Genomic DNA, 26,722 nt, shown 5'->3' on the forward strand with positions numbered 1-26,722 from the left:
TCCCTCACAGTGCACACACTCCCGAGAAAGTGGCACAACCGTATGGAACTTTTTAAAATACAGAGTTTTAAAAAAAACAAACCCAACACCCAAGCAAAGTGCTCTTGTGGTCCAGTCTGTACTTTGAGTGACTGTTTCAGGTGATGAAGGAGATGTGTATGGACATGCAGGATTCACAGGTGATACATGCAACGGGTGATGGTTTCACGGAGGGAAACCTTAACCAGGCATTTGCTTATCAGTGAACTTCATTAATCCCTCTGTCAGGTAAAATCAGAGATTACAGATCTTAAGTCTCTCAGGTTATGGTTTTATAATCCAGTTTAAGCTTACCTAAGAGCAGCTCTCTTCCAAGAAGAATAGTTGCAGCTCCTTTCCCGCCATGTGGTCCTGCCGCACGCCTCATGCTGTCGGTAGTGGTTGTGGAGCCGCACCATGAGCCAGACCAGGTCACTGATCCTGTTGAAAACTAACCCTGCCTCCAGCTGCTGCTTTGTTTTGTCTTTTTCCTTTTGCCAGATCAGCTTTCAGCCCCCACACCCCCCAGGAGTTGAGAAGTATAGCAAGTATATTGTCCCTTTGACATTAGTTCTTTATAAATTAGAAAAATACTAATGAAGCAGAAGGCAGATTTGTAAGTTGTTGTGTTGACTATTTAGTCGGTAAAAGAAAATTGAGGTTTGCACAGCAGGTTTTTAGTTCTGTCAAAGAACTTTTGCAGATAGCATTAAATATTTATGAAAGTGCTAGTAATTATTTGAAAATCTGTAGACTTTTTAGAAATGATGTAGGTGTTAAAGATGCTTTGGTAGAATTATTTTGTGATTTTTGCAAAGGCAGTACGTTTTGCAAAGTTGTAGCAATGATCTACGCAGTAGGTTTTTTCTTTTCTCATAGTACAAAGGTGGTTGTAGTTAAAGAACAGGTATTTATGATTTCCTCATTGCCATACTAAAATGGAATATAACTATTTATACAGAAATGCTAAAGACATTTTCCTAACTGGAACAAACCTGCAGTGTGGGGGTTTTTTTACTTTATTGTTTTGGGTTTTTTTTTAAATTACTCAAAATTTATAACTGCTTATGTGCATAACCTTTAGTTTGGTTGTAATTCAGCAAACTCTGAATCTGTATGTAAACATCAGTGTTCAATTCATCTGAGGTGTTGTAAAGCCAGAAGAAGCGATTGTCTCTCTCCTTTCCCCATCTCCCCCTCCTCTGGTGCCCCCTCCCAGCTGCTGTGATCCTGTCCCCTCCCTAACAGCAGCTTTTGCAATTGGGGGACCCTTCATTGAGTCCATTGAGCTCAGGAACTGCAGAAAAGCCTGAATTTGGGGTGAAGGGACCGGTTTTGTTTTCTGGGGGTTTAGCAAATTGAGGCAGCTCAAAAAAACATCGGAGAAGCAGCAGCGCCGAGATGAGGGATGTGAGGGGAGCGTGTGGCCTCGGAGGAGACGGCGAAGGAGAAGTTCTCCAGTGGATGAGCAGGAGCAGCGAGGTGCTGGAGTAGCTCAGCTGATTTGCTGGAACATGCCCATAGTCCTTGTCTCATGTGATGCTTTACCTTTATAAAACACCTCTATAAATTGTAACTAAGTAATCTTTGTAGCAGCAATTCCTGTGTTTTACCTCTTTATAGTTGAAAAAAAAATTGGAAGAAATTAAATCCATTGCACAGGCCAGAAAGTGAGTTTGCATCAGGCTGAAGTGTTGCAATTGCAGAAACAAGTACTTAACATAATTATGTATTTAATAGTTAAATTAACATTTCCTTTTACCATTTCAGTACTTATTCCCCATTATTAAGGCTACCTTTAAAGAGTACTGCTCAGCATGACTCCTACTTTGAGGATAGACTGCCTTGCTGATTTTGATGTGATGTTTTGCTGCTCTGGAATTAACACTGACCCAAACGACTGGGATTCGGAGCAGAAATTTACAGAACAGTGAAATGTTTCCACTGAAAATGTGAAAAATATTTGCTGTAAATTTTTAAATATGTGAAAAATATTTGCTGTAAATTTTTAAATATCTGGTATTTCTTTAAAATCCCTTTCTCAGTTACTGCCCTTTTTAAATCCAGAGCTGGCATTTCTGAACTTCCCTTGCTTTATGTGAGGACACCTCTCTGACTCTTAAGAGGTGGGGAGTGCCATTTCCCTCTCCAATTCTGCAGCAATGAGAGGGTGGATGTACTCATTGCCATTGATCCAGGTGTGATGAAAGCCATGGGGACAGAGTTGATGATGTAACTCCCACCCTCGTGTCGTGTTGGGTGAAGGATGGACTGTTCTTAGTCTTCAGACTCCATCACCTTTCTTCTCCCACTGTTTTTTCCTCATTTAGATCCTCAGATTGTTTCATGCAGGAGCTTTGTGGGCTTGTTTGTGTGCTATCATCCCCAGAAGAAATTACAAGCTCGTAGAAATAATTACCTTTAAATACCAGTGAGCTTTGCAATTTTCTGCTTAGAAAGAAACAGGGGTAGTGACTGCAAAGCCCGGTTTCTCTCCATTGTATCGTTAACGCAAGGTATAAACTGAATTTTCCTCCAAACCGTAACCCTAACCAAGGAGAGAAATAAATCCCTCACTTGAGTGGAGCAAGCTGGGGTAGAGGGGTTTGGAAACGGGTGCTGGAGGTAGGGATGTGGTGGCAGCACGGCTGCTGGGATGACAGCCGCTAATCCAGGCACTCAGTGCAGTTAATCCAAGATCTCGAGTGGGGTTTTGCAGCAGGGCTAGTCTCATTCAGACTGACAAAGCTCAAACAGAGTAATTAAAGTACACCAATTTACACCCACCGTTAGGGTGAGGCGAGTCCTGGCTGGGCTGTAGGTGTCAGTGGTAGCCAGTGGAGTAACCCTTCCACCTTGGAAGTCCTGAGAGCTATAAACTCGTACAAAAAGGACAAGAATAGTACATTAAAATGGCTCGTCTACCTTCACCTGCCTCAAGAGGAGCCATTAGCTCCATTATGTGTAGCTTTAGCAGGGGTGTAAAGTCTGAAGCCAAGAGCCCCTGCTTGCTTTAGCGGTAAGATGCAACTGCGTCATCTGCAAGACAGCAGAAGAGCTGGGGGCAGTGGCAGCTGGGGGTCTGTTATCGCTCTCTGATTCTCTCCTCATCCCCAAGGTTGTATGACTTGTATGGCTTGGGTCTATAAAGGGCTGAAGTGAAATATAACTAGATGCAATAGGAATGGCTTATTTTCACTTTACTAACCCGCCAGCTCGATAACAAAAATAACCCAAAAGTTCACCCTTGCATTTCCATGAAGATTTAATAATCCTGTAGTTTGGGGAAGGGACTCGTTTTATTAAGATTTCATTTTGCACAATAAATCACTGCATATTTTCTGATATGCTACGAAGTATAATAATAAATAATTAAAACTAAACTACCCTTACTTGTCAAAATAAATGATTTATCATAGTTTGGGATATAGCATCTTTGAATTTTTTATTGTTTGATTCCCAGAATATTATAATTTCCAATCAGTGAAGTTAATGAGGCTCCAGTGTACTTTTCTGCATTTGTAACAGTTACAGTTGTGTGAATGTATATTTTACACAAATATTTATGGTTAGCGCTTTTCCGTACCTTTTCAAGTTTACACCTTTCTCATAAGTGTTTATGGTAGGAAGTCGCGAATCTTTGGGATGACAAATTTATTCAAATGAATTATCCTTCTGTTTCTATACTTCAGCTAGCAGCCTGGAATCACCCAGTTGTGCATGAGAAGGACTGAGGTTTCTGTTGAAAAGAATAATTCCTATGTTGTGAAAACAGAAATACTTTGGAGTGTTAAATTTAAAAAAAAAAAAAGCAAGCGAGAGAGAGGCTCATCTTAAGGTTTTAATATTGAGTCTAACTTTGTGGTTTCATGCCACTGGTGTATCCAGATGTGTTTATTAGCTTTATACATTCAGTTCACATTGGTTTTTAAAAAAAAAAAAAAAAAAAAAGTCTAATGGGCTTTGTAATTTGGGTTTCCTGAAAAAAAAAGTGTTTTTTCACTTTTAAAAGAAAAAGAGAAGAACTTTGGTTAGGGTTGGTTCATCCTGGGTTATTGTATTTTAATCTTGAGGAGGAAATAGATTTGAAAAACAGACTCAGATAGAGGTATCCTTAGATTTTGGGAGTAATAACAGAAAGAGAACATGGGACTTTTTTTTGGTGGACTACATTGTGAAAGCTATAGAAAAAGAAGTAATTAATTTTTTTTCTTCTGCATCTATGCCATGTTATCCCTTTGGAAAAGCAAAATGTTTCCATTGGTTTTCTTTCCATCTTCACAGTGCTCCCAGATTTCTACTACTTTTTTTTTTTTTTTCCTGGGGAAAGAAAGTCAAATATAGAAACTTCTGTTATCAATAATACAAGAACAACTATTCTTTCTAAAATACATAACCATTTATTAAAGCATCTAGACTGCGTCAGTGCCATTTGTTCCACAGAAATGTAGTGTTAGATTTTAAGATCTGTAGAGGAAGGGTTAGTGAGTTTAAGCATTTTTTGGAACCAAACTACCACTAAAATACATAAAACAGTGTCTGCTATAGAAGTAGAAAGAAAACCTCACCAGGGCATTTTAGCAGAAATGCTGTTCTCAAGATTATTTTTTTTATTTAATTGGGTATGGAACCTTCCTGTCTCTAACAAATCACATTGGAAAATGGTTTGAAAAGATATTCCCACTAAGTGAGATTGCTATAAAATATGTATGTTTTTGAGCAGCAGATGGAATAAATTCTCCTCTTTCACTTAGCAACACAAATGCAACACAATATAGGTAGTGCAAGTGCTGTGCAGGAGGGTTTTGCTCTGACCCACCAGTGGTAACAAAACCAGTGTCGAGGCAGTCCTTGTTTTTATGTTTCCACCAAGAAGGGTATTTGTCTTGACATGACTCCTTCATCTGCACCAAGGCTAACACAGATACTGCCCACAAATGCTGCCAGAGTATTTGCTTTTTATTTCTGACTCCCTTTACAATGAACTAGATGCTCTGCTTTCGTGGTGTGCCGTAGCCCTGCTGAATTCAGCAAAGTTATGCTGTTTTATAGCAGATGAGGTCATTCACTTAATCCTGTGATTTCACTATCTGTAAAATGGGAATAATAACATTTACTTTATAAAGTGCATTGAGATCCTTGCATGGAGAAGTGCTGTATAAAGGCAAAATATGGTTAATATTATTTTCATACAAACACAGGAGTTTCCTGTAAATGCTTAGCTTTCAGTTGGGAATACATTTATCTGGCAGCCTTTCAGTGTGCAAAAGAAAGTGCAATAGCCTGAAGACAAGAATGAAGAGAACCCAACCTCTTCTGCTTGTTGGAGTTTTTTTGGTTTTTTCATGTAATTCTCCATTGCTGGAAAACATAGGTGCCAGAGCCCTGAAGAGTCTTTCATGTCACAGATTTTCTGATAACCTTGCTGTTCTGTGAAAGCAAAGGTCATTTAAAGGTTTGAAAATAAATTCTTCTATCTCAAAAGTTAGAAAATTAAAGCACATTGAACCAGTGTGTTTTAATTGTTCTCATACTCCAAGAAACATAGCTTTTGCAGCAGCTTGCAAGTAAGAGTGTCAGCTTCAAGCGCTTAAAACCAAGCATGGCGATTACTGCCATAACCAGGCTCATTAACTTCAGCAGAATTACTTGTGATAATATACACTCCTAGCCCATAGGAAGATTTTGCCATGTATAGCACTGAATTTAGCATGTAATAAGGAAATATAGTTTGGCTGGTGGAACTTTAAGGGAAAGGTTATACTTTTTTGCTTGTAAGTATCACATCTTGCTATTCACACTACTGGTCTTTGATCAAATTAACATTTTACTGTAAGTAGAAGAGCACTCAGTTCATGCTATTCATTATCTTGTCAGGAAACAATGAGAATAATTTAAACTGGATATATTGTGTAAGGCTTTTCTCTTTTTTTTTTTTTTTAATTGGAAAGCACACGGCAGCATTGTGATCATGACCTACTGGCTCCACTGTGATCAGTACAATATTTACATGCTATATTAAGGAGAATGAAAGTATTTTGAAATATTTTGTTACCAGGGAGGTAGCCCTATGCTAGAAAAACAGTGGTATAGAAATTAGGAGGAATTGTATGACTGAACTATCCAGAAAAATAGCGGGTTTAGACAATCCTGGATTTGCATGATCTCTATCAAGGCCGGTAGTGTGACTGTCACTGGTCATCATGGGTTTTCTAGGCTGTGCATGGTAGATTTGGAAGTAAGAAACCAGGAGTTTTAGCACTGACTGATGAGAAGCAACTGTACTATGGCATACATATTTCCTAGCTGAAGTGGGATAGTTTCACACAAAGAGAAGGTTGTGCGAACTTTCTAGTGGCTCCAAGTTGTGCAAGATTGCTAGGTTTTAGCCATTTTCCATACTGGGCGTCTGTCTCTGGCTGCAGTGTCTTTTCTTATTTCAGGAAAAATTGTTCAACCATTTCTAAGAACGAGATTAGGAAAAAAAAATCCATTTTTCCCCACATGTTACGAGTTGTTCTTGCTGTTTTGGTGAGGAGCCTGCTGTGCCCATATTTAAGAGAGGGAGCTTGGCACTTGATGAGGGAGGGTTTGCCTTTTTCTCAGGGTTGTATCTTCTGTTGCTTCAAGTAGCAGGGGGGAAAAAAAAAAAAAAGCCCCAAGTTTGGCCAGCCTATAAGCGTCTGAGGAAAAAAAAAAAAAGAGTTCACACAAACTCAACAGAATCTGGTTTGAATTTGTGGGCTTTGATGTCCGTGCCTGTCCCAAGCACGCTGCAGTCTATCACTGCGCCGGCTGGGTGAACATTAACCGGCCAGGTTTTTCTTCTCTTGGTTGTAATGTAAGGTTCAGTGCCACTTTGACGGGGAGCACCGGGAGGGGAGATGCTCCCCCAGTCTGCCCCTGCCGCGATGGGGAGACGGGCAGCGTCGGCGTGAGAGCAGGACGGGGAGAGGAGGTTTGTGGTGGGGAGGGAGGGAAGGAGGAGAAGGACCGGGACGGGGCTGCTGCAAGGACGTTTGGAGAAGAAGCAACGAGGAAAAGAGGAAGGAGAAAATCGTGGGGGTAAGACTAATTCTGGAAGTTTGTGTGTATTCGTTAGGTCGTGCGAGGTATGAGCTTGCTTTTGCCTGCCTGAAGCTCAGAGAAGACCGAAATGGTGCTTCCAGCAGCCAGAATGAATTGGGAAGGGCACAAAGTGACAAGCAGAGAGGGGTAGGAGTCAGAGAGGCAAAAGCAGGGGGTTTTGCAGGGGAGCAGCACTGCAGCTGCCGTATGGAGTCTCGGGTGCAGGTGAGAAACGGCCGCAGGCAGCCCGTGCCGCGCGGTGAGGTTGTGGTTGACACCGCTGTGCACAGCACCCGAACGGCGATACGCTGGGGGCTTGAGGAACCCATACAGCTCAAAATGGGGGGTAGTGCCAGGGCGTTCATAAACGGTTGTGAAGCACTTAGATCCTTTGGTGGTGGAAACCAGACCACAGCCCGTGAGGAAGCGATTAATCCTATCTGCAGAGGAGGGTGGGATTAGTTTGCAGTAAATAAACCGCAGAGGTCACACACAGAACAAGGAGGACAAAGCAAAAATATTCACTCGCTGAGCAATATTCATGCGGAGAGCTGAATGAAGTAGGGGGTCTCGTCAGGAAAAAGCAATAGCATGTTACTGTGCAGTTCCAGCCTGCCTCCCAAAGCTCTGCGCGCAGGGAGTGGCCGAACATACCCGCAGCCTTGGGGTTGGCTTTTCAAAACTTCTAAGTGCTCAATTTTGAAACTACCGTTCTTTTAACAGGTTTGTGTGTGTAATTTATAATTTATATTGCAATAGCACCCAAAAGTGCTTTCCAAACACTGAACACATTTATAATTCTGGCTCTAAAAAGCTTCCATTCTGGAAAAAAAAAAAAAGAAAAATTGACCAGTATTTCCCAAATAGAATTGCCCAAAGTTTCTGCTGATGTATTTTTAACAATGCATTGTATGAAATCTTGTCTAATATTATTCACGGGATTACAACAGGTGTTCTGAATTGGCTGGGGAGGCTAGGCAGAAAGGGCAGCTGACAGCTTACTGTATATGCAGATGTAACATCTATTAGAAATATCCTCTGTGGTTTGCTTGCATGCAAGCTGAATAGATTCTCAAAACAATGCTGCTGTGAATGGAAGCCATCAGCAGAATTGCTTAAGGCTGCAAAACCCATTACTTATACAGCAGTAGATGCAAGAGCAAGTGCCACAGTGTAGTAACTTGTCCTGCTTTGCTGGAGTTGTTTAGCAGTTATTAGATCAATATACGTGCATCCACATCTAATAAAGTGCGAAAAAATAATTTACCTCAATGTGTATTGTTAGCTCAGGTTTTCATCCTAATATTATCCAGCTGCACAAACAACGTAAACTTTCTCTTTTTGTGCCTTTTTAATGCTGCTACCATTTTTTCAAGCACACAATAGGTTGTGTCCCATGCTCTGATTATTAGAGCCATGTTACTGTACTTTTTACAATTACATTTTAATTACAGCTGTAGAACCTAAGCAAAATCATTTAATATAATGTTGTGAGCAAATAGCGCAGATGATGCATTTAGTATTTGATTGCCGTTAGTTTACTGATTGATTAAACACGCAGACAGAGTCTCTGCTTTGGCTAGTGAGTAAGTCAAAGACCATGCACACCCAAAGGGGTGTGGGGTTTATATTCGCTATTTTAGATGACTTAGGTTTTCAAAAGGATTAGCTGAAAAAGCAGGGAGTCTGGCACACAGAAATAACGGCAGTTTTGGTGGTTTCAAAATGGCAGTGTGAACTTATTATTCAATAAAGGAAGGGACCTGTCAGTGTAAAGGGTAAAAGTTGGTCAAGAAAAGTTTTGGCCTCGATTGGTGACAGCTCATGGGTTTGGAAGAGTTGGTGATACGTCTTGGAAGTGGAGATAGAAAATTATTTTAGCTATTTTCTACTGAAAGTGCAGCATGATTTGCATGAAGTAGCCCAGGTGAAAAGCAGTGATTACTCAAGGAGGTAAGCCGTGTGGTTTTATAACAATAAAATACTTTTTTCTTTTTTTAAAAAAAAGAAGAAAGTCTGGCCAGGAGGAGTATATACTGTAAAAACAACCAGGCTTTGTTCTGCTTTTCTTAACAGCAGCTTATACACACTTATGGAAAGGACTTTGCTGCTATTTATTGCCTGAAGTTACTGATCCATCTGTCTCTACCCAAACTCTTGTACAGACAACGTTTCCTCATAATTCTGCTCTTCTCCTTTCTATTATTATTCAGTATTTATATGGGAATTTTGTGTGGTAGCCAAGTCACAGGCTTATCAGATATTGCGTAAATGCTCAGCAGTTGGTAACTGATCTGTGCAAAATGGTCCGTTTAGGGTTAAATATTGTTGAATAAATAGACCTGCTGAAAGAACAGAATCTAACAATTCATGTTTTGGGAAATAATTACTGAAGAAAGACAGCCCACAACATTGTATGTGTGTTAGAGAGAATGGTCAGAATATCTTTTAATTCAGCATTTACCCGTGAGAATTATTCCCATGAGGAACCTTGCAATAAAATCTGCTTGGTCTATGAGAATAGAAAGAAATTGAATAAAAAGACTCCATTTCCACTTGTATTTATTCAGTCTGGGAAATTCAGTGGGCCGCAGCATTAGTATCAGCAGGGGATTCCTTGCTCCTAGCGTTAAATTACTGTCATAATCGCTCAATTATTTCTTCCTTGTACTGTTTAAAATAAAAATCCATCACATTCTATGTTTTTTTCTAACATTTATTAGGTTGAGTGTTTAGGAAAATCAATTATATTCAGTCAGGCATGAATTGATGAATGTTCTTGTAATAATTGTCAGTTGTTAAACTGAATGTACTTTCTCTTTTCACCCCTTTTCATTTCCTTCAGAGGGCAGAGGTGGCTCAGAGAGAGGCAGAGACCTTAAGGGAGCAACTCTCGTCAGCTAACAAATCTCTCCAACTTGCTACGCAGATCCAGAAGGCACCTGATGTGGTGAGAGAAAATATTTACTGACTTACAGGTTTCTGACATTCCTGCAGTACAGCTCTTTCAATTTATGCTCGCAGCTATAAAAATATCTGTTTGGAGTAGTATTTTAACTGAAATGGAATTGTGTTCCTTTGGGATTGCGGTTTGGTTAAACTTCTGAGGGGGTTGGTGGCTGCAGAAGACCACAGGAGGGACAGAAGTCCTCTGCTGCGTGGTGACTGGTGCAGTGATCCATAGCTCTGCATGGCTGCCAGTCCAGGTGGATAGCAGCAACTCTCAGAAATTATTTGACATTGGTAAGAGCATCAGCAGAGGAAAAATAAAGGCAGCGATGCAGTATAACAGAGTGCCTTGGTGGGCCATCAGCACATGCCTGCCTGGAGGGCACGGCAGAGGCATAGAGCTTCAGACCAAGGGAACCAACTTTCCCCAGATTTGGTTGCGTTAGCAAGGGCCTGCTGCCTGCCCCTTTCTGGGTCTTGCTATTCTTAGCATCAGAGGAACTAGAAATAAATGTGGTATCATTGCAGTTTTCACTGACTGTATCTGAACTGAGAATTACACCTATAAATCCAATAAAAGAAGCTTAGGAGATTGAGAAGCTATCCTGTACTCCTAAAGGTTTGGCTGCTTGTTGCCTTCTCTGTGTGTTTCTAAATAAAGCAAACACCACTGTTTGGGGAGGTTGGTAGAGCTGACTCTGCTGATCAGACCTTGCGGGCACAGAGTGCTATTACAGGACTCCAGCTGGTCCTGGGTTAACAGGTATCACAGATGAGCAGACAGATTATTTTGGGTTTTGTTTGCCAAAGGAGAAAGAGGAGTATTTAAATGTAAATATGCAATTAAGTGAAATTTAGTGTACTTCTAAGGAGCAGATTTAACAAACAAAAGAAATCGTGCTCCTTACATTGCTTTTTTCTTGCAAGCCATGTACATGCTTGACACTGATATCGGAGAAACACATGGTTGCCTTTAAAATACATTTGCAGAGAATGAGTAACAAACCATAAGTCCTCCAGATCTGTTTGGTCATCTATTAATACAACCCAGTATTTTCTCAGAGAAGTCAAAAGATAGACAAGCAGGCTGCAAAACAAAAAATAAAAAGCCTGAATATCACTTGTAACTCTGAATTACCTGCCTCTTCCTATCTCGTGTCCTAGTCTTATCATTATTTTAACATTAGGTCTTTCTTGTATTTAATAGTACTTCTGCACTTCATTTATATTTAATATGACAACTACTGCAGGATGAAAATGATCATTATCTATCTTATTTCAGACTCTACGTTCTAGTCTCAATAGGCACAAGCAGCAGATGATTATACAACTTGTGATGTTTCATGCAAGCAAATTAGAGGTTTTTTCAAGTTAAAAGTATAATTCAGTGTAATAGGAGAGTGTTGTTAACTGCTGTTCGTACATGTAGCTTTCTGTGAGATACAATGGTATGTAGTCACTGAGAATCAAGCTAAGTGTTTAGAAGATATGGAAAAGGTATTTTGTTGTGCCTGTATTTTCCAGAAAAGAGGGTATGGAGTATATTTCAATCTGCTGCAATGTCATCTTGAATTGTAGGGGAAGTGCTTGGGTGACAGCGTTGGTGGGTTGAATTTTCAGCTCTTTCGCTGTAGGATCTTTGGTATAATGCTTACGATCATTGTCTCTCTTGGTAAATGGATTCTTTCCTACTTCACTGGTGTTTTCTGAGGAACAGCCATTAACCTTTATAAGATGCGTTTTAGGCTTTTTAATGGAATGTGTGTTTATCATTGGGCTGCCTCGTGCTCCCCAGATCTGCACAAGGATTTCCTTACGTTCTTCATGGAAGAGAGGTTCAGAGCTCTCCAATGCATTATAACTATTGATTTCTTAATACAAAAGGAGACAGAAGAGATGGTACGATTAGTCTGTATTATCTTTTCTGAATATATCTACCTTCTTCTTAACTTCTCTGTCCTCTCTTATTTCTTGTCCTACTGGGAAGTCAGTCTAGTGAGGAAGTTGCAGACTTGAGGACAGGTTTTGCAGCTGTGGGAAACTGGAAGAAGAAAGATCCTGATTTAGGAAAGGGAATTTCTGAAAGTGGAGACCAAAGGGAGAATGGTCTTGTCTTACAGCTGTCACATCTATCTTCATCCCTATGGACGACAGGCTTTAGTTGCTAGCAATAATATTAACAGTGAACAGTTTTCATGCAAGGAGCAAGTTCATTGGAAGTAGCAGTTTGGGGCAATTTTTGACAATTTTGCCTGAAACGTGCAGCATACATACGAAGAGCCAAAGGCACATGACTCTGCTGTTCCTGATTAAGAAATTCTGCTCCATTACTTCAGAATATTTTATCTGATTAGTATTTTGTAAGCACAGATTTTGATAGTTGTCAAAGCATTTGGACTATTAATAATAAATAGATCTAAATAGAATCCTTTGACTTTTGTGGCTGTATCTTTCCAGTGCACTTATGAAATAGGGAAATTTATTCTCTCCATTATCCCTATTTTACCAAAGAGCTGTCCTGGGGAGCAGAAGGGTTCATCTTCTAGGTTCACGCAGTCAGTCACAGGAGTCCCAGATTTAGAAATTGTTTCTGTCTCTCATGCCACCCACTGTCGTGTTTGGTCCTTACCTAACTGTCCTAAATTCAAGCTTGTTTCCTTTTTTTATTTGTGTGGTCTAATATTTTTTTTCACATTAGGAGCAGGCCATCGAGGTGCTAACACGGTCCAGCTTGGAAGTAGAACTGGCTGCGAAGGAGCGGGAAATCGCCCAGCTTGTAGAAGATGTCCAGAGACTCCAGGGCAGCCTCACCAAGCTGCGGGAGAACTCCAGCAGCCAAATCTCACAGCTGGAGCAGCAGCTGACCGCCAAGAACAGCACACTTAAAGTAAGGCTCAGTTCTGTGCTCAGCAGCTTTCGAAGGATATAACTGACGTACCAATATTGGGTTTTACTGATGCACGTTTTCTGTGGTTCTGAGAGGCACCATAAAAGCCATTGACTTCTTCAGGGTGCTGTTGAGTTCTAGTTTCTGTGACGTTTTATTCTAAGCGATCACAGTTTTGTTGAAATTTAATTTACCTAGTTCTCATTGTTTTGAAATTTGAAATTTTTGAAATTTGTTTTTGCAGAACTTAGCTACCTTTAGAATTAAACCCACCAACAAAACCCAACATATATTTACCATGGATATGTAGTGAAATAGCTGAACTGAAAAGGCACAGAAAATCCTTCTTAGGTTTTAAAACTTTTAACTCCCATTCCAGTGATTGGTATTGCAGATTTGTCAGGAATGTTTATTGTGCTGTGGTCTGTCTTTGAATTTACCTGGTACTCCCTCTAGTTTTCTCCACTGGAAAAGGGCAGTATCATTTAGAGCATAAAAACAAGTAAAATCAAAACAGAGAGAGAAGGCTTTTTAGCCTTAATAACCATTTAATTATTTTTTTTAACTGTATATTTGCTGCAGAGTAATTCCCATTTATAATTAGCGGTCCAGTCCTATATTCACTTGCATACCAGTACCACTGCACTAAAACCAGAAGAAACAACAATTATGTGAGTGACCCTTTTACCTTTTGCTTCAGCAGCTTTACTTTCTTTCTGAGCTAGCCCACACAGTTTTGATCTATCAGTAAGCATGAGAAATGTTTCCTGATGTGTTATGAATCAGTTTCCTGTAACTCCTGTCTCTTTCATTGTTCTACCATCTATGAGCTTCAAAGTGTAAACAAGATAAATTTATCTATTCCATTAAAGACTTCATAGTTTTGCAGGTTTTATAGTCTTGAGAGTTTTTTGAAAGCAGGAGGCTGATAGTACCCACTTAGCTCTGACTGTGGCGTGGGTAGCTTTCCTCTATCAGAATGATTTAATGTTCAATTGAAACTCTACAAATTGTTCTAATTCTGACATTTTTTAGCAGTTACTAGTTTTGCTCTGGTGTAGCATAATTTATGTGGAGAAATGTCTGTTAGGGATGAAAGCTGAAGTGTTGCATTCACTATGCTTTCTGCATGTTTTAAGACAGCCTTGCAGAATTCTTATGAAAATTCAGTAGAGCAAAGGAAACCTATTAGTTTCCTATGTTGACAGTATTGGTCTCTGCCCATCTGTCACTGTGTGGGCACCCCTCTTAATGAGGGAGGAAGGAGCTGGCCTGGTTTTGAGGGACACATTTTGCTGGCTACACCCATGTTTGTGGGGGGGGTGGTTATTTTTTCATAAAGCCTGATAGAAAATACCTTGAGTCCTTGCACTTGACAGATTTTCTTGGAATAAAGCATGTTCCTGGTGAGGTCAGTATTAGTTTAGCCATTAACTTCAAAGGGAATAGGATCATAGAAATGACAGAGCAAGTCTTTGATTTTCATTTCAGTAATCTCCTTCCATTTTCTCATAGGCTTGCCCAGCTAATGCTCTGTATTTAGGCTCCTGTTGATAGTGTCTGATGCAGTGACTCTATTGATAAAGTTTTAGTCATTTCAGCCCTCTTTAACCTTATTTGTTGCACTATAAAAATACTTCAAAGTACATACTTTTACCCCAAAATGCTGGGAAAAACTGTGTCTGAGATCTGTTGTACAAAGAACGAAATCTCAGTGGTGATATGTTGATCTCATGTTTGATTATAGAGGAATTGCTTTTAAAATAACTGAGATTGTAATGGTTGCCTCCACAAAAAATGAATCACAGTTTCACAAATTAAAGCAATGTTCTCAGACCATATCTTGGGGGAATTCTTTAATACCCTATGACTTAATGAAACAATACAGAAATACTTTCAAAATTATTGCTTCTTTATCTTCATCTGATCTAATAATCAAAACATGTCCTCTAGTAACAAGACTTTTCTCACTATAATTATATTAACCCTTTGTTGCTGGGAGTTAGGGCTTCCATGCTACCCAGTTAAAATACAACAGTGCTAGTTAGCAAAGAGATACATCAAATAACCTGAGTTAATTAAATATGGGCTTTTTAGTTTATCACTCTAAACTAAACTACGACATTAATCTAATGGGGTTTTTTTAAATGTTTTAAGCCCCTTAATACAGCCCATGCTATTTACCTAAGACACTTTAGTTAATAATACAGTAATGATTTTTTTTTTTTAAAATAACATAAGAGGGGACCCAATCTGTGCATGCTTTAACGTGGGTTCATTCATACAACAAATGCAATACGATTCCTTAACATGGAATATTTGCAAATTTACTGTGCAGAAATGCCACCAGTCCATTCCTTCTGTCCTCTGGCTCTCTGCATTTTTGTGTGTTGGAGGACGTTAGAATATATTTTGTCTGAATTAACCAGGTTGATATTTAGTGCAAGATGTTAGTTCCTCCAGATTGTCTCACAGCTTGAACCTTTGTTATACCATGTTCTGTGCATTTTACAGGGTTCTTTGAGACAATTACCATACTAATACATTTTAAAACAGTCATTGACTGGGAAGATGCCAGGTGCCTAAATGGTCTGCTTATATACAGGCATTACATTCTCAGTTGTTAGTTTATATTGTTTAGTAAAGTATACATTTAGGTGCAGATTTTCCATGGCATCAATCTCTGTTTTAGGTACTTGGGAATGATGGATGTATGTATTTTTTATACAATTCAAAGTAAAATATTGCTGGTTGCCATACTGCTATAACAGCATACAAGTACCCGAGAGTCCAAAACAGCTTAATTCTGTCAACATCAGTTTTTTTCCTTCTTTTTTATTAACTGTGTTTTGTACCTAAAATTTCCAGAAGTACTTTCAGGGTATAGCATATCCCTATAGAGAATTACATTTAATATAGATTGTATTAAAATGGGAATCATTAGCTTTTCTGTATTTTATATCTGTTTCTACAAAAGGCTTTTTTCTTAGTGTATCTTTGCATAAGTAACTAACATATTAATCCAGGATATTGTTTAGTTTAAATTTATTCCAGTACTTTTTATACTGAGGACTAGTGTAAATAGCCAGCTATCCCCACTGTAAAAGCTAATCTGCTGTAGACCCAGAAATGTTACGAGTCAGAGTTAAGGAAGAGGTGAATTGTAGTGTATCTTTGCTTTAAGCTGTAGAGCAGCAAAAAGCAGTTAGAAGCAGCCGGCAGAGTGACACGGCCAAGGAAAGCTGAAAGGTGTGTGTGGTGTTCAGCAGGGTCCTCCCATTGCCTGCGTCGAGTTTTGAAGCTGTCAGTCATGACGCTGAGTCTCCTCCCCAGTACCAACGGCTCTCTGGCTTACTGCTTTCATTTAAAGATCCCTCTCCAGTCTTACTGAGCCTGATCTGGTGCGTTAATAAGTCTAGTAACTCTTTTGCTCAGCGTCGAGCTGTAGCTTGACAAGCTGCTTAAACTTGTGGCATGTTGTAGGTAGCCCTCCTTAAAACTTAGGGAACTGAAGTGACACCTTGGGCCCTGGGATTATGTAGTACATTTGCATAATGAGATTTCAACACATGTTGGAGGTTATCAAAACCTCAAACATCTTTAATATTTGTAGGATTTTCCTGGTCACATCAACCAGGATTTTCCTGGTTATGTCAGTATACGTTTTTTTACCAGGGCTAAAACACCTGCAGCGCTGTGTCTGCTATATAAAGCAGTCAGTACTCCCTATAATTCCAGTTAGTAACTGGAATTTGGTAAGGCAGGACATGTCAGAAGAAATGACTAAAACTTGCCCTGTATTTATTCCAGGTGAAAAAAAACTGTTTTAGCTGAAGCAGACATGGGGTTTTTTTTCTTTTTAACACAATCCAAATGACTGCACAAGTTACTGATGGCTAAGGATGCTAGGACATAAGACCTTTTAAAAAGCTGCTCGTTACATCAACGTCCTGTAGAGTGCAAATTCCACACTTAACAGTTTCTGCTTTCCTGCAGCAAGCGGTGGTGGTGATCCATTAAGAGTTGCTTGTTGAACAGCTGCCAGAGCTGGGCCCATGTATTACTGCCAGGAGATGCCTCTTGTCAGCAGTGACTAAGGATTGTGGATTATGGTATCAAAAAACAGGAACAGGAATTTAAGAGGGCTGTATATTGATAACATGGATGTCCACTTTGTCACTGCTTTTTAATGTGCATACTAATGGCAAGGCAGAAATGTCAGCAATGCATAAGCTGGAAAGGGCATGATAGGAAGTCCTTTAGAAGATGGCAAAACAGCTGGAAATCCAACAAAGCCCCATCATGCTGCTATTGTCATCTGAAGAAGCCTCATTTAAATTATTAAGGTGGCTCAGATGATGGACTCACTAATCTGTGAGTGCTATATTACATAGCTGCCTGTACCCACTGGATGGCTTTGAGATGGGTGATACCTACACACTGGCTTACTTTGGGAAGACAGCATGAGGTTGAGGTTCCCACTTCTAATTGTTTGTCTGTCCCAGCCCTGCTGCTCGTGCACCCATAACTGTGCTGGTGCAGAGCTTTGTGAGGCTGCATTTTAAACAGGTTTGCTAAAATTATCCAAGTTCACAGCAGCCCTTCCCTGCCTTCCTCCTGTATTCAGTGAGCAGCCCAGGAGTGAGTGTAGGATCTTCGTGAATTCACTTCTCCACTGAAGGCAGCCTCTCCTGGACATAAAGCCCTGTTTCTCTTTTTCATGTCATATATTTCTTTCCTTTTCAAAGCAGAAGCTCTGTCTTTGAGGGTGGTACACCCTTGTGTTATTTCTGTTTCCTGTGACCTTTGGGATTCTGTGCCAATTTTAACACCAAAAAATAAGTGAAGCAGAGCTAGCCTGAACTTACCCATGGAAGTTGCAGGCCAGTAAGTTCTGTTCTTTCTTTGCTTAGATCAGGTGTGCCTGTACTAAGCAAAGAAATTATTAGTGAGAAATTAATGTGGCTTCTGCAAGCGACGTTAACAGCATCGGCCTCCTGAAGCATTTTTCCCGCAGTGACGAGCACTGTTGTTGGGAGCAGGGGCTCTTGGGTAAGGTCCAAATGTGTGGCATTGCATTACGGATTGTGTTAGGAAGTCTGTTTCAACGTTTGTGGCATCTTCACACTGAAGAGAAGCCATTGAGACTGCTCCAGGTCAGGTAGACCTGAGCAAAAAGACCTGCTGAGGTGGTCTCAATGTTTCATCTCCGGTGTGTAATCATATTAGTTATTGCAATACGTAATGCTTGTGAAACGACTTGCTACAGCTGTTTTGTTTGGGCATGAGGCATTATAGAAGTCTTACAAGCCTAAGGTGTTCCAGTCAACAACAGCTTCTTCAGTCTTTTTTTTTTCATGTAGATAAGGTTATCAAGAACTGTGGTATTAAGAATACAGTATGTGCCAAAGCATCCTGCTTGTTTACTCAATTTATCAGTTTCGTAAAAATTTCAGCTGCCGCATTTTTAATACCTTCTTCCCCGATCTCTTTATTGAACACATGACAGTGACATTGCAAACAGCCGAACTGGGACCTACTGAATTCTGTAATGCTTGGCACTCTGTAAACAAAGGAAGAGTGAGGTATAATTGTGTTTACGTTGAATTGGTTATAGTTTGTTTTCTAATATATGTAAATTGGGTATGAGTCATTAACCCTCACTTGTGCGCTGCTGTATATATGGAATAATTTAAAGATGATTTTGAACGCCTGCAGAAAAAATCTAAATAATTAAATCCATGTTCTTTCTTTTAAAGCAACTGGAAGAAAAACTGAAAGGACAGGCTGATTATGAAGAGGTTAAGAAAGAATTAAAGTAAGTATTAAATGCTTACATAATTTTTTCACAAACTCTAGGTTAACAATGCTTGTTAAATGAAGCCACAAATCTGTGTTCTTGGTACAATAAAGAATTCAGCAAAACCACAAAGGCAGGAAAATCGGGAGTATTGGCAAAAATTGCATCCAGAACCAGTGCAACTGCTGTAACTGAGAGTAGTCCTTTTTGTTGCAGCAGAGTATCGCAATAGTAAATAATACAAGTGTCCATGAAGAAAAGGCGCTAAAACTATTGTTCACCAAGGGTAAAAAGTTTGAAAATCTGTGGTATTTTAGGTGGACCACTCTTTAAAAAATCCCAGCCAACAGCTGAATGTAATGTGGACCGAGAATTTAATGCAGGGCCTTTGGCCATAATACCTTTTCTATGCCTTTGCCAGCCAGTGTTCAGCACTTACCATTTTAATGCTGTACTTGCTTCACTGTATATTTTTGCTAATATATTGTGGTTTTAAACTAAAGCCACAAACAGCCTCTTCCTATTTCAGGGGGTGTTTTTAAGAGACTTAAAAGAGCCTCATTTTAAACTATAACAAGATAAGCTGTCAGGTTCAGAAGAGAAGTTTTTTGACTGGAAGTATGTTTAGTGTCAAGGTTTAAATAACTGCAAGAAACTCCATCTCTTCTTTCATCATTCTGGCATTTTTGTGTGTATTTTAAGAAGACTGAAAAAATGTTACCTTGTTTAATGAGGTATTTCAGATGAGGCTGGTAGTCATGTGCTTTTGTTTACACGTCCCTGGAGAATATGGAAAGCAGGTTTGGTTTTGCAAGCCCAATGACTGCCCAGCCCCTGGTGCTATTATATTCCAGCCACGCTGGCTGTGGTTCTGGTTCACTGCCAGCTGCAGCACACCCTGATGTAGGTATATAGTTTCAGTCAGATGAAATGAGTTGACCATTTCTGTGGTCATTATACCTGAATATTAACTGGTCTCAAAAAAGTGTCATTGTTTTAGTGATACAGGTAAATATGTCCATGTTCTCTCCTGAGTGAAGGAAACTCAGCTTCAGATTTCAGCCAGTTTATGCCTTCATATGTAAAGTAGTGAATGGGAATTAAGCCACAACCTTCCAATTTGCTACATGAGTTACTAAATGTGGATGTGCCGAAACAGCAAATGAGTTTTAAATCCTACCTGGTTTAATGACTTGACTTTAGACACGAAACTTATTTAGATCCCTGTATTCCTGGTGGTAATGCCTTTTTTTTTTTTTTTTTTTTTTTTTTTTTTTTTACAACACTGACTTCCATGAGGGCAGGGATTGGAAGGCAGATAAGAGGTCCAGGAGAAGCCATGACACGGGAGTGTTCATATGGTGCTTCCGCCTGTTCCTGTTATTTCGAGATGAGCCTGCAGTGAAATAGATGGGAGAATCTCCTGGAAGTGGCCCTTGTTGGGTGCCAATAAATTAACTCAGTTCTCCTGGCTGTTATAGCTTTTATATCGCCTAACTTGTGGGTAACAATTTTTATCTGGGCAGGCTGAGTTTGGAGGGACAGCCAGCTAGCTTGTAAGGTGGCCTGGGGTCCATACACCATCCTGCTGGATGGTGAGAGGCATTAAGACCCTCTGTGAGAGCACTGAAGATGGTTGCAAAGCTGCATCATCACAGCAGCTCAGTCATGCCACCCTCTCTGCTCCCATCTGGTCCAAAAGATGTGTCAGAATCTGAACGTGCATCACCTGAGAGTGACAGTCTGATCTGAAGTGAAACTATGAAAAGTCTATTGCTGTAAATCTGGTATCCCTCATACTGAATCCTACTATGCCTGCATTTGTGCCCTGAAACACTGACAAAAATGAACTGCTTGTAATGTGCATAACGCACCAAGAAAAAAATTATCTTGTCAGTAAGGAAGAAAGAGAATAAACTTCTCAGTTGTTTTGGCACTGATGTATTTTCCTTAATCTTCCCAAGAATGTTAGAGGCATTCTAGGCTGAGGGATCTCGATATCAGCCAACTTCTAACCTTGGAGGAACTTAACTGGGTCCACGTCAAGATCTGGGTTGGGAGGATTCCTTGCTTTCTGCATTGGCTTTTGTGCCAAATGGCTTTTAAACCTATTTTTGAGATCTGAGAGCTCTGTGTGTCCTTTCAGTTCCCTCTCGAGTAATACGACTGTGCTAACCATCCTGCCTTTGCAGTTGGGATCATACGAACAGAAAGTCGAGCTGTCCCAATGCACACCTTGCTTTAGAGTAAGATCTTTCAAGTTGTCTTAGATGTGCAGATTCAAGTCACAAGATCATTCCTTTTAAAAGCAGATAACAGATCTTGAGCAGCAGATTGAGTTGAGATCTCATGGGCAAAGATATTCCTGGAATCCAAAGGGGAAACATTTTGCTTCCTCATATTCCCGAGGAAAATGTCTCTTTTGTGACACATTTGGAGAGTCATTTTTGACATGTTTAACTTCTACATTTTTTGAAAAAATGAACCTGCTGTAGTGAATATTCCTCCAAGGGCAATTCCAGATACCATCAACCTGGTTTTTGGTATATTTTGGGTTCTAAGCATATAGGAAATTAGCTGTGAAATTGCCAGAAGGCTGTTTCAGGTAGCAAAGAATCCACTCGAAGTAGGCAGAGGTCAGTAAGTTTCCAGCCAAGGTTTGAATACGCATGCCTTCTCCGAGCTCACTGAAAAATGCAGCTGCTGCAAGGTTCAGGATCCTTTCTGAAGGTCCCAGCTGGCAAGAGGTGCTCGGAACCAAAATGCATTGGTAGAGCAACCTGTGCGAGTGGAGGGCACAACAGGATCAGGGCTTTAAAGCCAGACTTTTGGTGCCGAGAACCCGATACACACACTAAATACATTCAGGCTTACTTTGCACTTCCAGCTGGTTTCAGTCTGGTTCTGTAGGCAGCACGGTAGTGGTCAGAGCACATCACAGCCTCTCCTTCGAGAGCATGCAGCTTCTTTTGGTTTAGTCTCATCCAGAAGGAATGCGGTTGGTATGCTGCAGGACTGCTCTGCATGGGAAACTGAAGTGTGGTAAGTGGGGATTATTGGGAGACCTGCACTGCAAGTGTACTGCTGATCTGAATTGAAATGGGAGAAACACCTGTGATTTGCCACGGGAAGGTTGCCATATGATAATTTGCTGTTACAAATTGTTTTTTTTAAATTCAGATGGGTCTCCTTATTTGGGCATCATGAGGACAAACATTACTACCTGTTGTCCTTTCAGAGGCCATACCCTGCAGAATCCATGGGAGGATAAAAACAGTGACTGGGGTTTCCCCGAGATGAGACTGTATATTTATCTCCCCCAGCACCTTGGAATCCTGGTAGACAGGGCTGTGCCTCTGAAGAGGTGTCCCAAGAAACACTTGCTTTCAGCAGTGATTAGCAACCTGACTAAACGTACCTGCGATGTCAATATAATGTCAGGATTTCTAAGAACCCAAGCCGTTAATGCACAACCTCTCTCCTTGACTGGCACGACTCCTTTGATAGCAGAAGAGGAGCGCTTTTGCATGTGGGTGAGCTGTTGTGCCCACGTAAAGCAGAGTCTTAACAGCATTACTTTATGTGTTTGTGTATTGGACAACGGCTTACCTTACAGCGATTTCTGCCAGCAAGAGGTGTCGTCCAGTGATGTCATATGATGATACTGACAGCCAGAATTTTGTGATTTTATTAGTTATTAGATTTGTAGGAGTGCCCGTCAGAATTAACGCTGTATGCAGAATTAACACAAAATGCGTGAGGTTTCTGTCTCAAAATGACTTTTTTTTTTTCCCTTGGATTTGCTATGACTTTGAGTGATCTTGAATGACTCACTGAAACCACTGGTTTCCAGAGTGTCACTTAATGGACATCTAATTCTGGATTAATGCACAGAGGTGTATAGAGGAGCTCGACACCACATGGTCTGAGGCAGTTAATGAATGCTGGGTGCCTGGCTGACTCCTAGTGGCATCCAGAACTAGTTCCTATATCTTAATAGTGGCCTTCTGCCTTTTTTGACTCAGTTTCCACATTTAATACATGATTAAACATATTCTCCCTGCCTCACAAAGTTCCTGGTGCTTTATACATGAAAAATGCTGTATAAACGCTATCTGTATCTGTTCATGTATTTTTCTTCAACAAATGAATGTCATCTTTGTACAATGAGAAGCTGGAATCATTTATTGCTTCAGTCTGAGGAAGTTAACGTCCTGCCTGCAGCAGGCCTATTTAAAAAAATTTAGAAGACAAAGCACAGTAATAAGTTTGTATTCCTGTAAGATTCTCATTTGCCAGACAATACAACTCTAACTGAAAGACTTTGAAGGGAGACATCCTTTGACTGCTCAGTATTTATATAAAATATTGACAATGAGACTATCAGATTCTTCTCTTAATGTACTTATAAATATTTGGATCTTTCAAATTTCTTAAGAAATATTGTGCCATTTTGTCTTCCCTTTGCCATAGAACTAGGAGGTTATTAAAATGAAAAACTGCCTTTTAGCCTGTAGTGTCTTGGTTGGGAAGATTATTTGTGCATATTTTCCTTGCTATGTGAGCTGCTGTATATTATATAAAGTACTGTAACTGTGGTGGTGATTCCCCTGCTTTGTTGCTGTGCTACAACTTTCTCATTCCCTTCAAGCTTCACAGATAAATTTATATCGCTTCTGACAGCTTAAAATGTTATATCCTTATTAACCTTTAAATTTACGCTTTAAACTGGCCTGGTGGGATTGCATATGGAATGATTTAGATGACGCTCGAGAAAATTTTCTTATCCAATAACTAGTTTGAATAGTTATTCTATATTCATTATGAGACTGTGTTACTGGAAGGAAAGTTGTTATCACTTGTAGTGTTGCTGGAGAGTAGGAAATGATAATGTTAATGCTCATTAGTGGGGTGGTTATGAAAAGAAGAAATAGAAAATAATTTTTTTTTCTGCCTTCCACAGTATATTGAAATCCATGGAGTTTGCACCATCTGAAAGCTCTGGTGCGCAGGTACTGAACCAACTTTCGTTTTCTTCCTTACTTCAGCAGTTCAGCTAATTAACAAAAATTTTTTGTCTTGCAATTCGTTGGTGTTGGCATGGACAATTTCCTGTTGCTGTTGAGACATATGGGTTGATCACTGTTTTCCTGATGTTTTCTTATTTAAAAAGCTGAACTGAACATTTTTTGCCTGTTAATTTCTCTTAAGTGGTCAAGGACAAAGAATGACGTTTCAGCTGTTCTGGAGTGGATAACCATAATGTTGTGAAGTTGAGTCATTTAAAGATACTAGAGCTGGTGTACAGCTACACTGAGATTTGGATGTTTCTTGTACTGACAGTACGCTGAGCAAGGATTTTAGCATTTTTAAGTCTTTGTTAGCCTTGAAAATAATGTTCACAAAAGAAAACAAACATTTCAGTACTGAGAAAACAGGAGAAGGCTCTGCTATTCCAGCAAATTAATCTTTCTTAAGTTTAAAGGTTATGAATTAAATTCCTGCTTCTGAAATCTGAACTGAATATCAATATACTAGCATTAATTTTCAATATGGTTTTTAATGATCAAGGGTTAGCTATTTAGTGGAAGGTAAATGGCAGGTTTCTGTGACTGATTTATTTTTTAACAAACTGTTTATGCTGAAGCATTTTCAAGGAAATGCTTAACTTGTGTCAGTTGACCCAGAAGAAATAATATAATCTTAACTCCTATTTTAATCAGATTAAAAGAAGTCTACAGCTTTTACATTGAAAGCATGCCAGTACCATTTTAAAATAAACAGGATTAAGAAAATGTTCCGTTACACATTTCAAAATAATGCAGAATTGATGAATGATTTACAATGAAAACTAAACAGTGAATCTCTTCTATGGCTCACGTAGGAGCACTGAGTGATTCCTGCAAATATATGCATGGTGAATTCCCTAGCTGCGTTCATAGCAGAGATGAGCATTTGTTTTTTAGTTCTGAAATTCTTTCTCAGTGCCTGAGTGAGACTCTAAATGCTTTTAGAAACAAACCTCCCACTTTGATTTTCTTTAGGATGCATCTAAACCGCTGGAGGTGCTGCTGCTGGAGAAGAACCGCTCCTTGCAGTCTGAGAACGCCACGCTGCGTATCACAAATAGTGACCTGAGTGGTAGGTTGACACGATTTTCGGCTATTCTGGTTTGTTTGCTGTCTTGTAAAGGGAGGGAGGGCTGAGTGAGAGATGAATGTCTGAGCTAATGCATGGCAGAAAGATTAAGAGGCAACAAGAACACTGAGTAACATTTGATTTCTGCAGTTTTATAGGCTGGATAATAAAATAAAACTTGGAGACCTCAGAGAGTCTTTAAAGGTTAGGAAGGAGAGGCATTACAAGATGTACCAAGTGGTAGCATTTGAGGCTGTCTTCCGTTTTGAGAACAAAATCATCCGTGGCACCAGAAGTCTCTTCCCCCACACACAATGTTATGCAAAATGTTTGCGTGTAGAACACAATAATCTTCCTGTCTGATACATTTAGATATACTACCAGCAGGTCAGCTTGGAAAAACAAAATACTTTCTTTTTAGTGAAGTGTGTTTGCCGTTTAGCTTTCCTAATGTGGGCTTTTTACATCTTGTGTGCACATTTTTTAAATGGCAAGTCATGGAATTTCCAGATACTTGAATGCTTATGGTTTTTGCAGCTGGAAGAAAGTTAAAAGTTGCCACTGGCCCTGGGATTACTGAATTCTGAAGCGTTTTATGACTTTAACTGAGTGATCTTGGTGCATCCACCTAATGGTGATTCCTTTATTCAAATTGGTTTGTTCCAAAATGTAAATGTTTGCTGCATTTGGGTTCAGTCAGGTCCAATGAGTAATGTCTTGAATGAGAGACAACAAAGAGACTTGCTGTCTGTAACTGCATTTATTTTAAATGTATAACTGCACTTCATGTAATTGTTCTAGTTTTAATGTTTGTAAGGGGGATTCTCCAGGCTGCAACATACAAGAAAGGTGCAAACATGAAATGCATGTTGTTTGTTTTGGGGGCCTTGTTTGGCTTATTAAAATTTCAATTATGGAAAAAACAAATGAAAACAAACCAAAAACAAACCGAAAACAAAAATCCCACCGCCACTTCATTGGCCCTTGTAAATCTGCACTTTTTCCCTTTGCGGGGCAAACTTTGCATTTTTTTATCTTGGTTTTTCCCTCTTTGATCCCCCATAATGCATTATGTTTGACCTTCCTTGTAGGGTCAGCCAGGAGAAAAGGGAAAGACCAGCCTGAGAGTCAGCGTCCTGCAACCTTGCCGGCCTCCCCTCCTTCTCAGTTGCTCCGCAACGCGGGGGAGCAGGCTTCCAATACTAATGGTACACACCAGTTCTCACCAACGGGTTTAAGTCAAGACTTTTTCAGCTCATCCCTGGCGAGCCCCAGCTTACCCCTGGCCTCCACAGGAAAATTTGCACTAAACTCTCTCCTCCAGCGACAGCTAATGCAGTCCTTCTACTCCAAGGCAATGCAGGAAGCAGGAAGCACAAGCATGATTTTTTCAACAGGTCCTTACAGCACAAACTCCATATCTTCCCAAAGTCCATTACAACAAAGTCCGGACGTAAATGGCATGGCCCCGTCTCCCAGCCAGTCAGAAAGTGCTGGGAGCATCTCTGAAGGCGAGGAGATAGACACAGCTGAAATTGCACGTCAGGTGAAAGAGCAATTGATCAAGCACAATATTGGACAGCGGATATTTGGACATTATGTGTTGGGACTGTCGCAAGGGTCTGTGAGTGAGATACTAGCCCGGCCAAAGCCATGGAATAAACTGACTGTGAGAGGCAAGGAGCCATTTCATAAGATGAAGCAGTTCCTCTCGGACGAGCAGAACATCTTGGCTCTTCGCAGCATCCAGGGTAGACAAAGAGGTAAGTGCTCGCCGGCCAAGGGTCTTGCCCTGTTTTCCTGTTAGTTACAGATGTTAAAAATCGGACGCGTCCCTCTATGGGGCCGTTCGTGCGTTGCTG

General features: G+C 40.1%; 1 protein-coding gene across 11 annotated transcripts in view; it reads left to right on the forward strand.

Annotated features, from left to right (window-relative positions):
- Positions 1 to 26,722, forward strand: part of CUX1 (cut like homeobox 1) — a 284,036-nt gene that overhangs the window by 181,697 nt on the left and 75,617 nt on the right. For 8 of the 11 annotated variants that reach the window (XM_041126411.1, XM_030027002.1, XM_041126412.1 and 5 more), the window contains exons 10-15: positions 9,932 to 10,036; positions 12,734 to 12,922; positions 18,682 to 18,740; positions 23,686 to 23,734; positions 24,767 to 24,863; positions 25,952 to 26,623. In XM_041126411.1, the coding sequence (XP_040982345.1) occupies positions 9,932 to 10,036; positions 12,734 to 12,922; positions 18,682 to 18,740; positions 23,686 to 23,734; positions 24,767 to 24,863; positions 25,952 to 26,623 (1,171 nt within the window). The remainder of the gene's footprint in view (positions 1 to 9,931; positions 10,037 to 12,733; positions 12,923 to 18,681; positions 18,741 to 23,685; positions 23,735 to 24,766; positions 24,864 to 25,951; positions 26,624 to 26,722) is intronic. The other 3 variants (XM_041126414.1, XM_030027005.1, XM_030027006.2) reach the window with 2 other exon arrangements.

This window comes from Aquila chrysaetos, chromosome 10, assembly GCF_900496995.4.
Source record: "Aquila chrysaetos chrysaetos chromosome 10, bAquChr1.4, whole genome shotgun sequence".
Lineage (NCBI taxonomy): Eukaryota > Metazoa > Chordata > Aves > Accipitriformes > Accipitridae > Aquila > Aquila chrysaetos.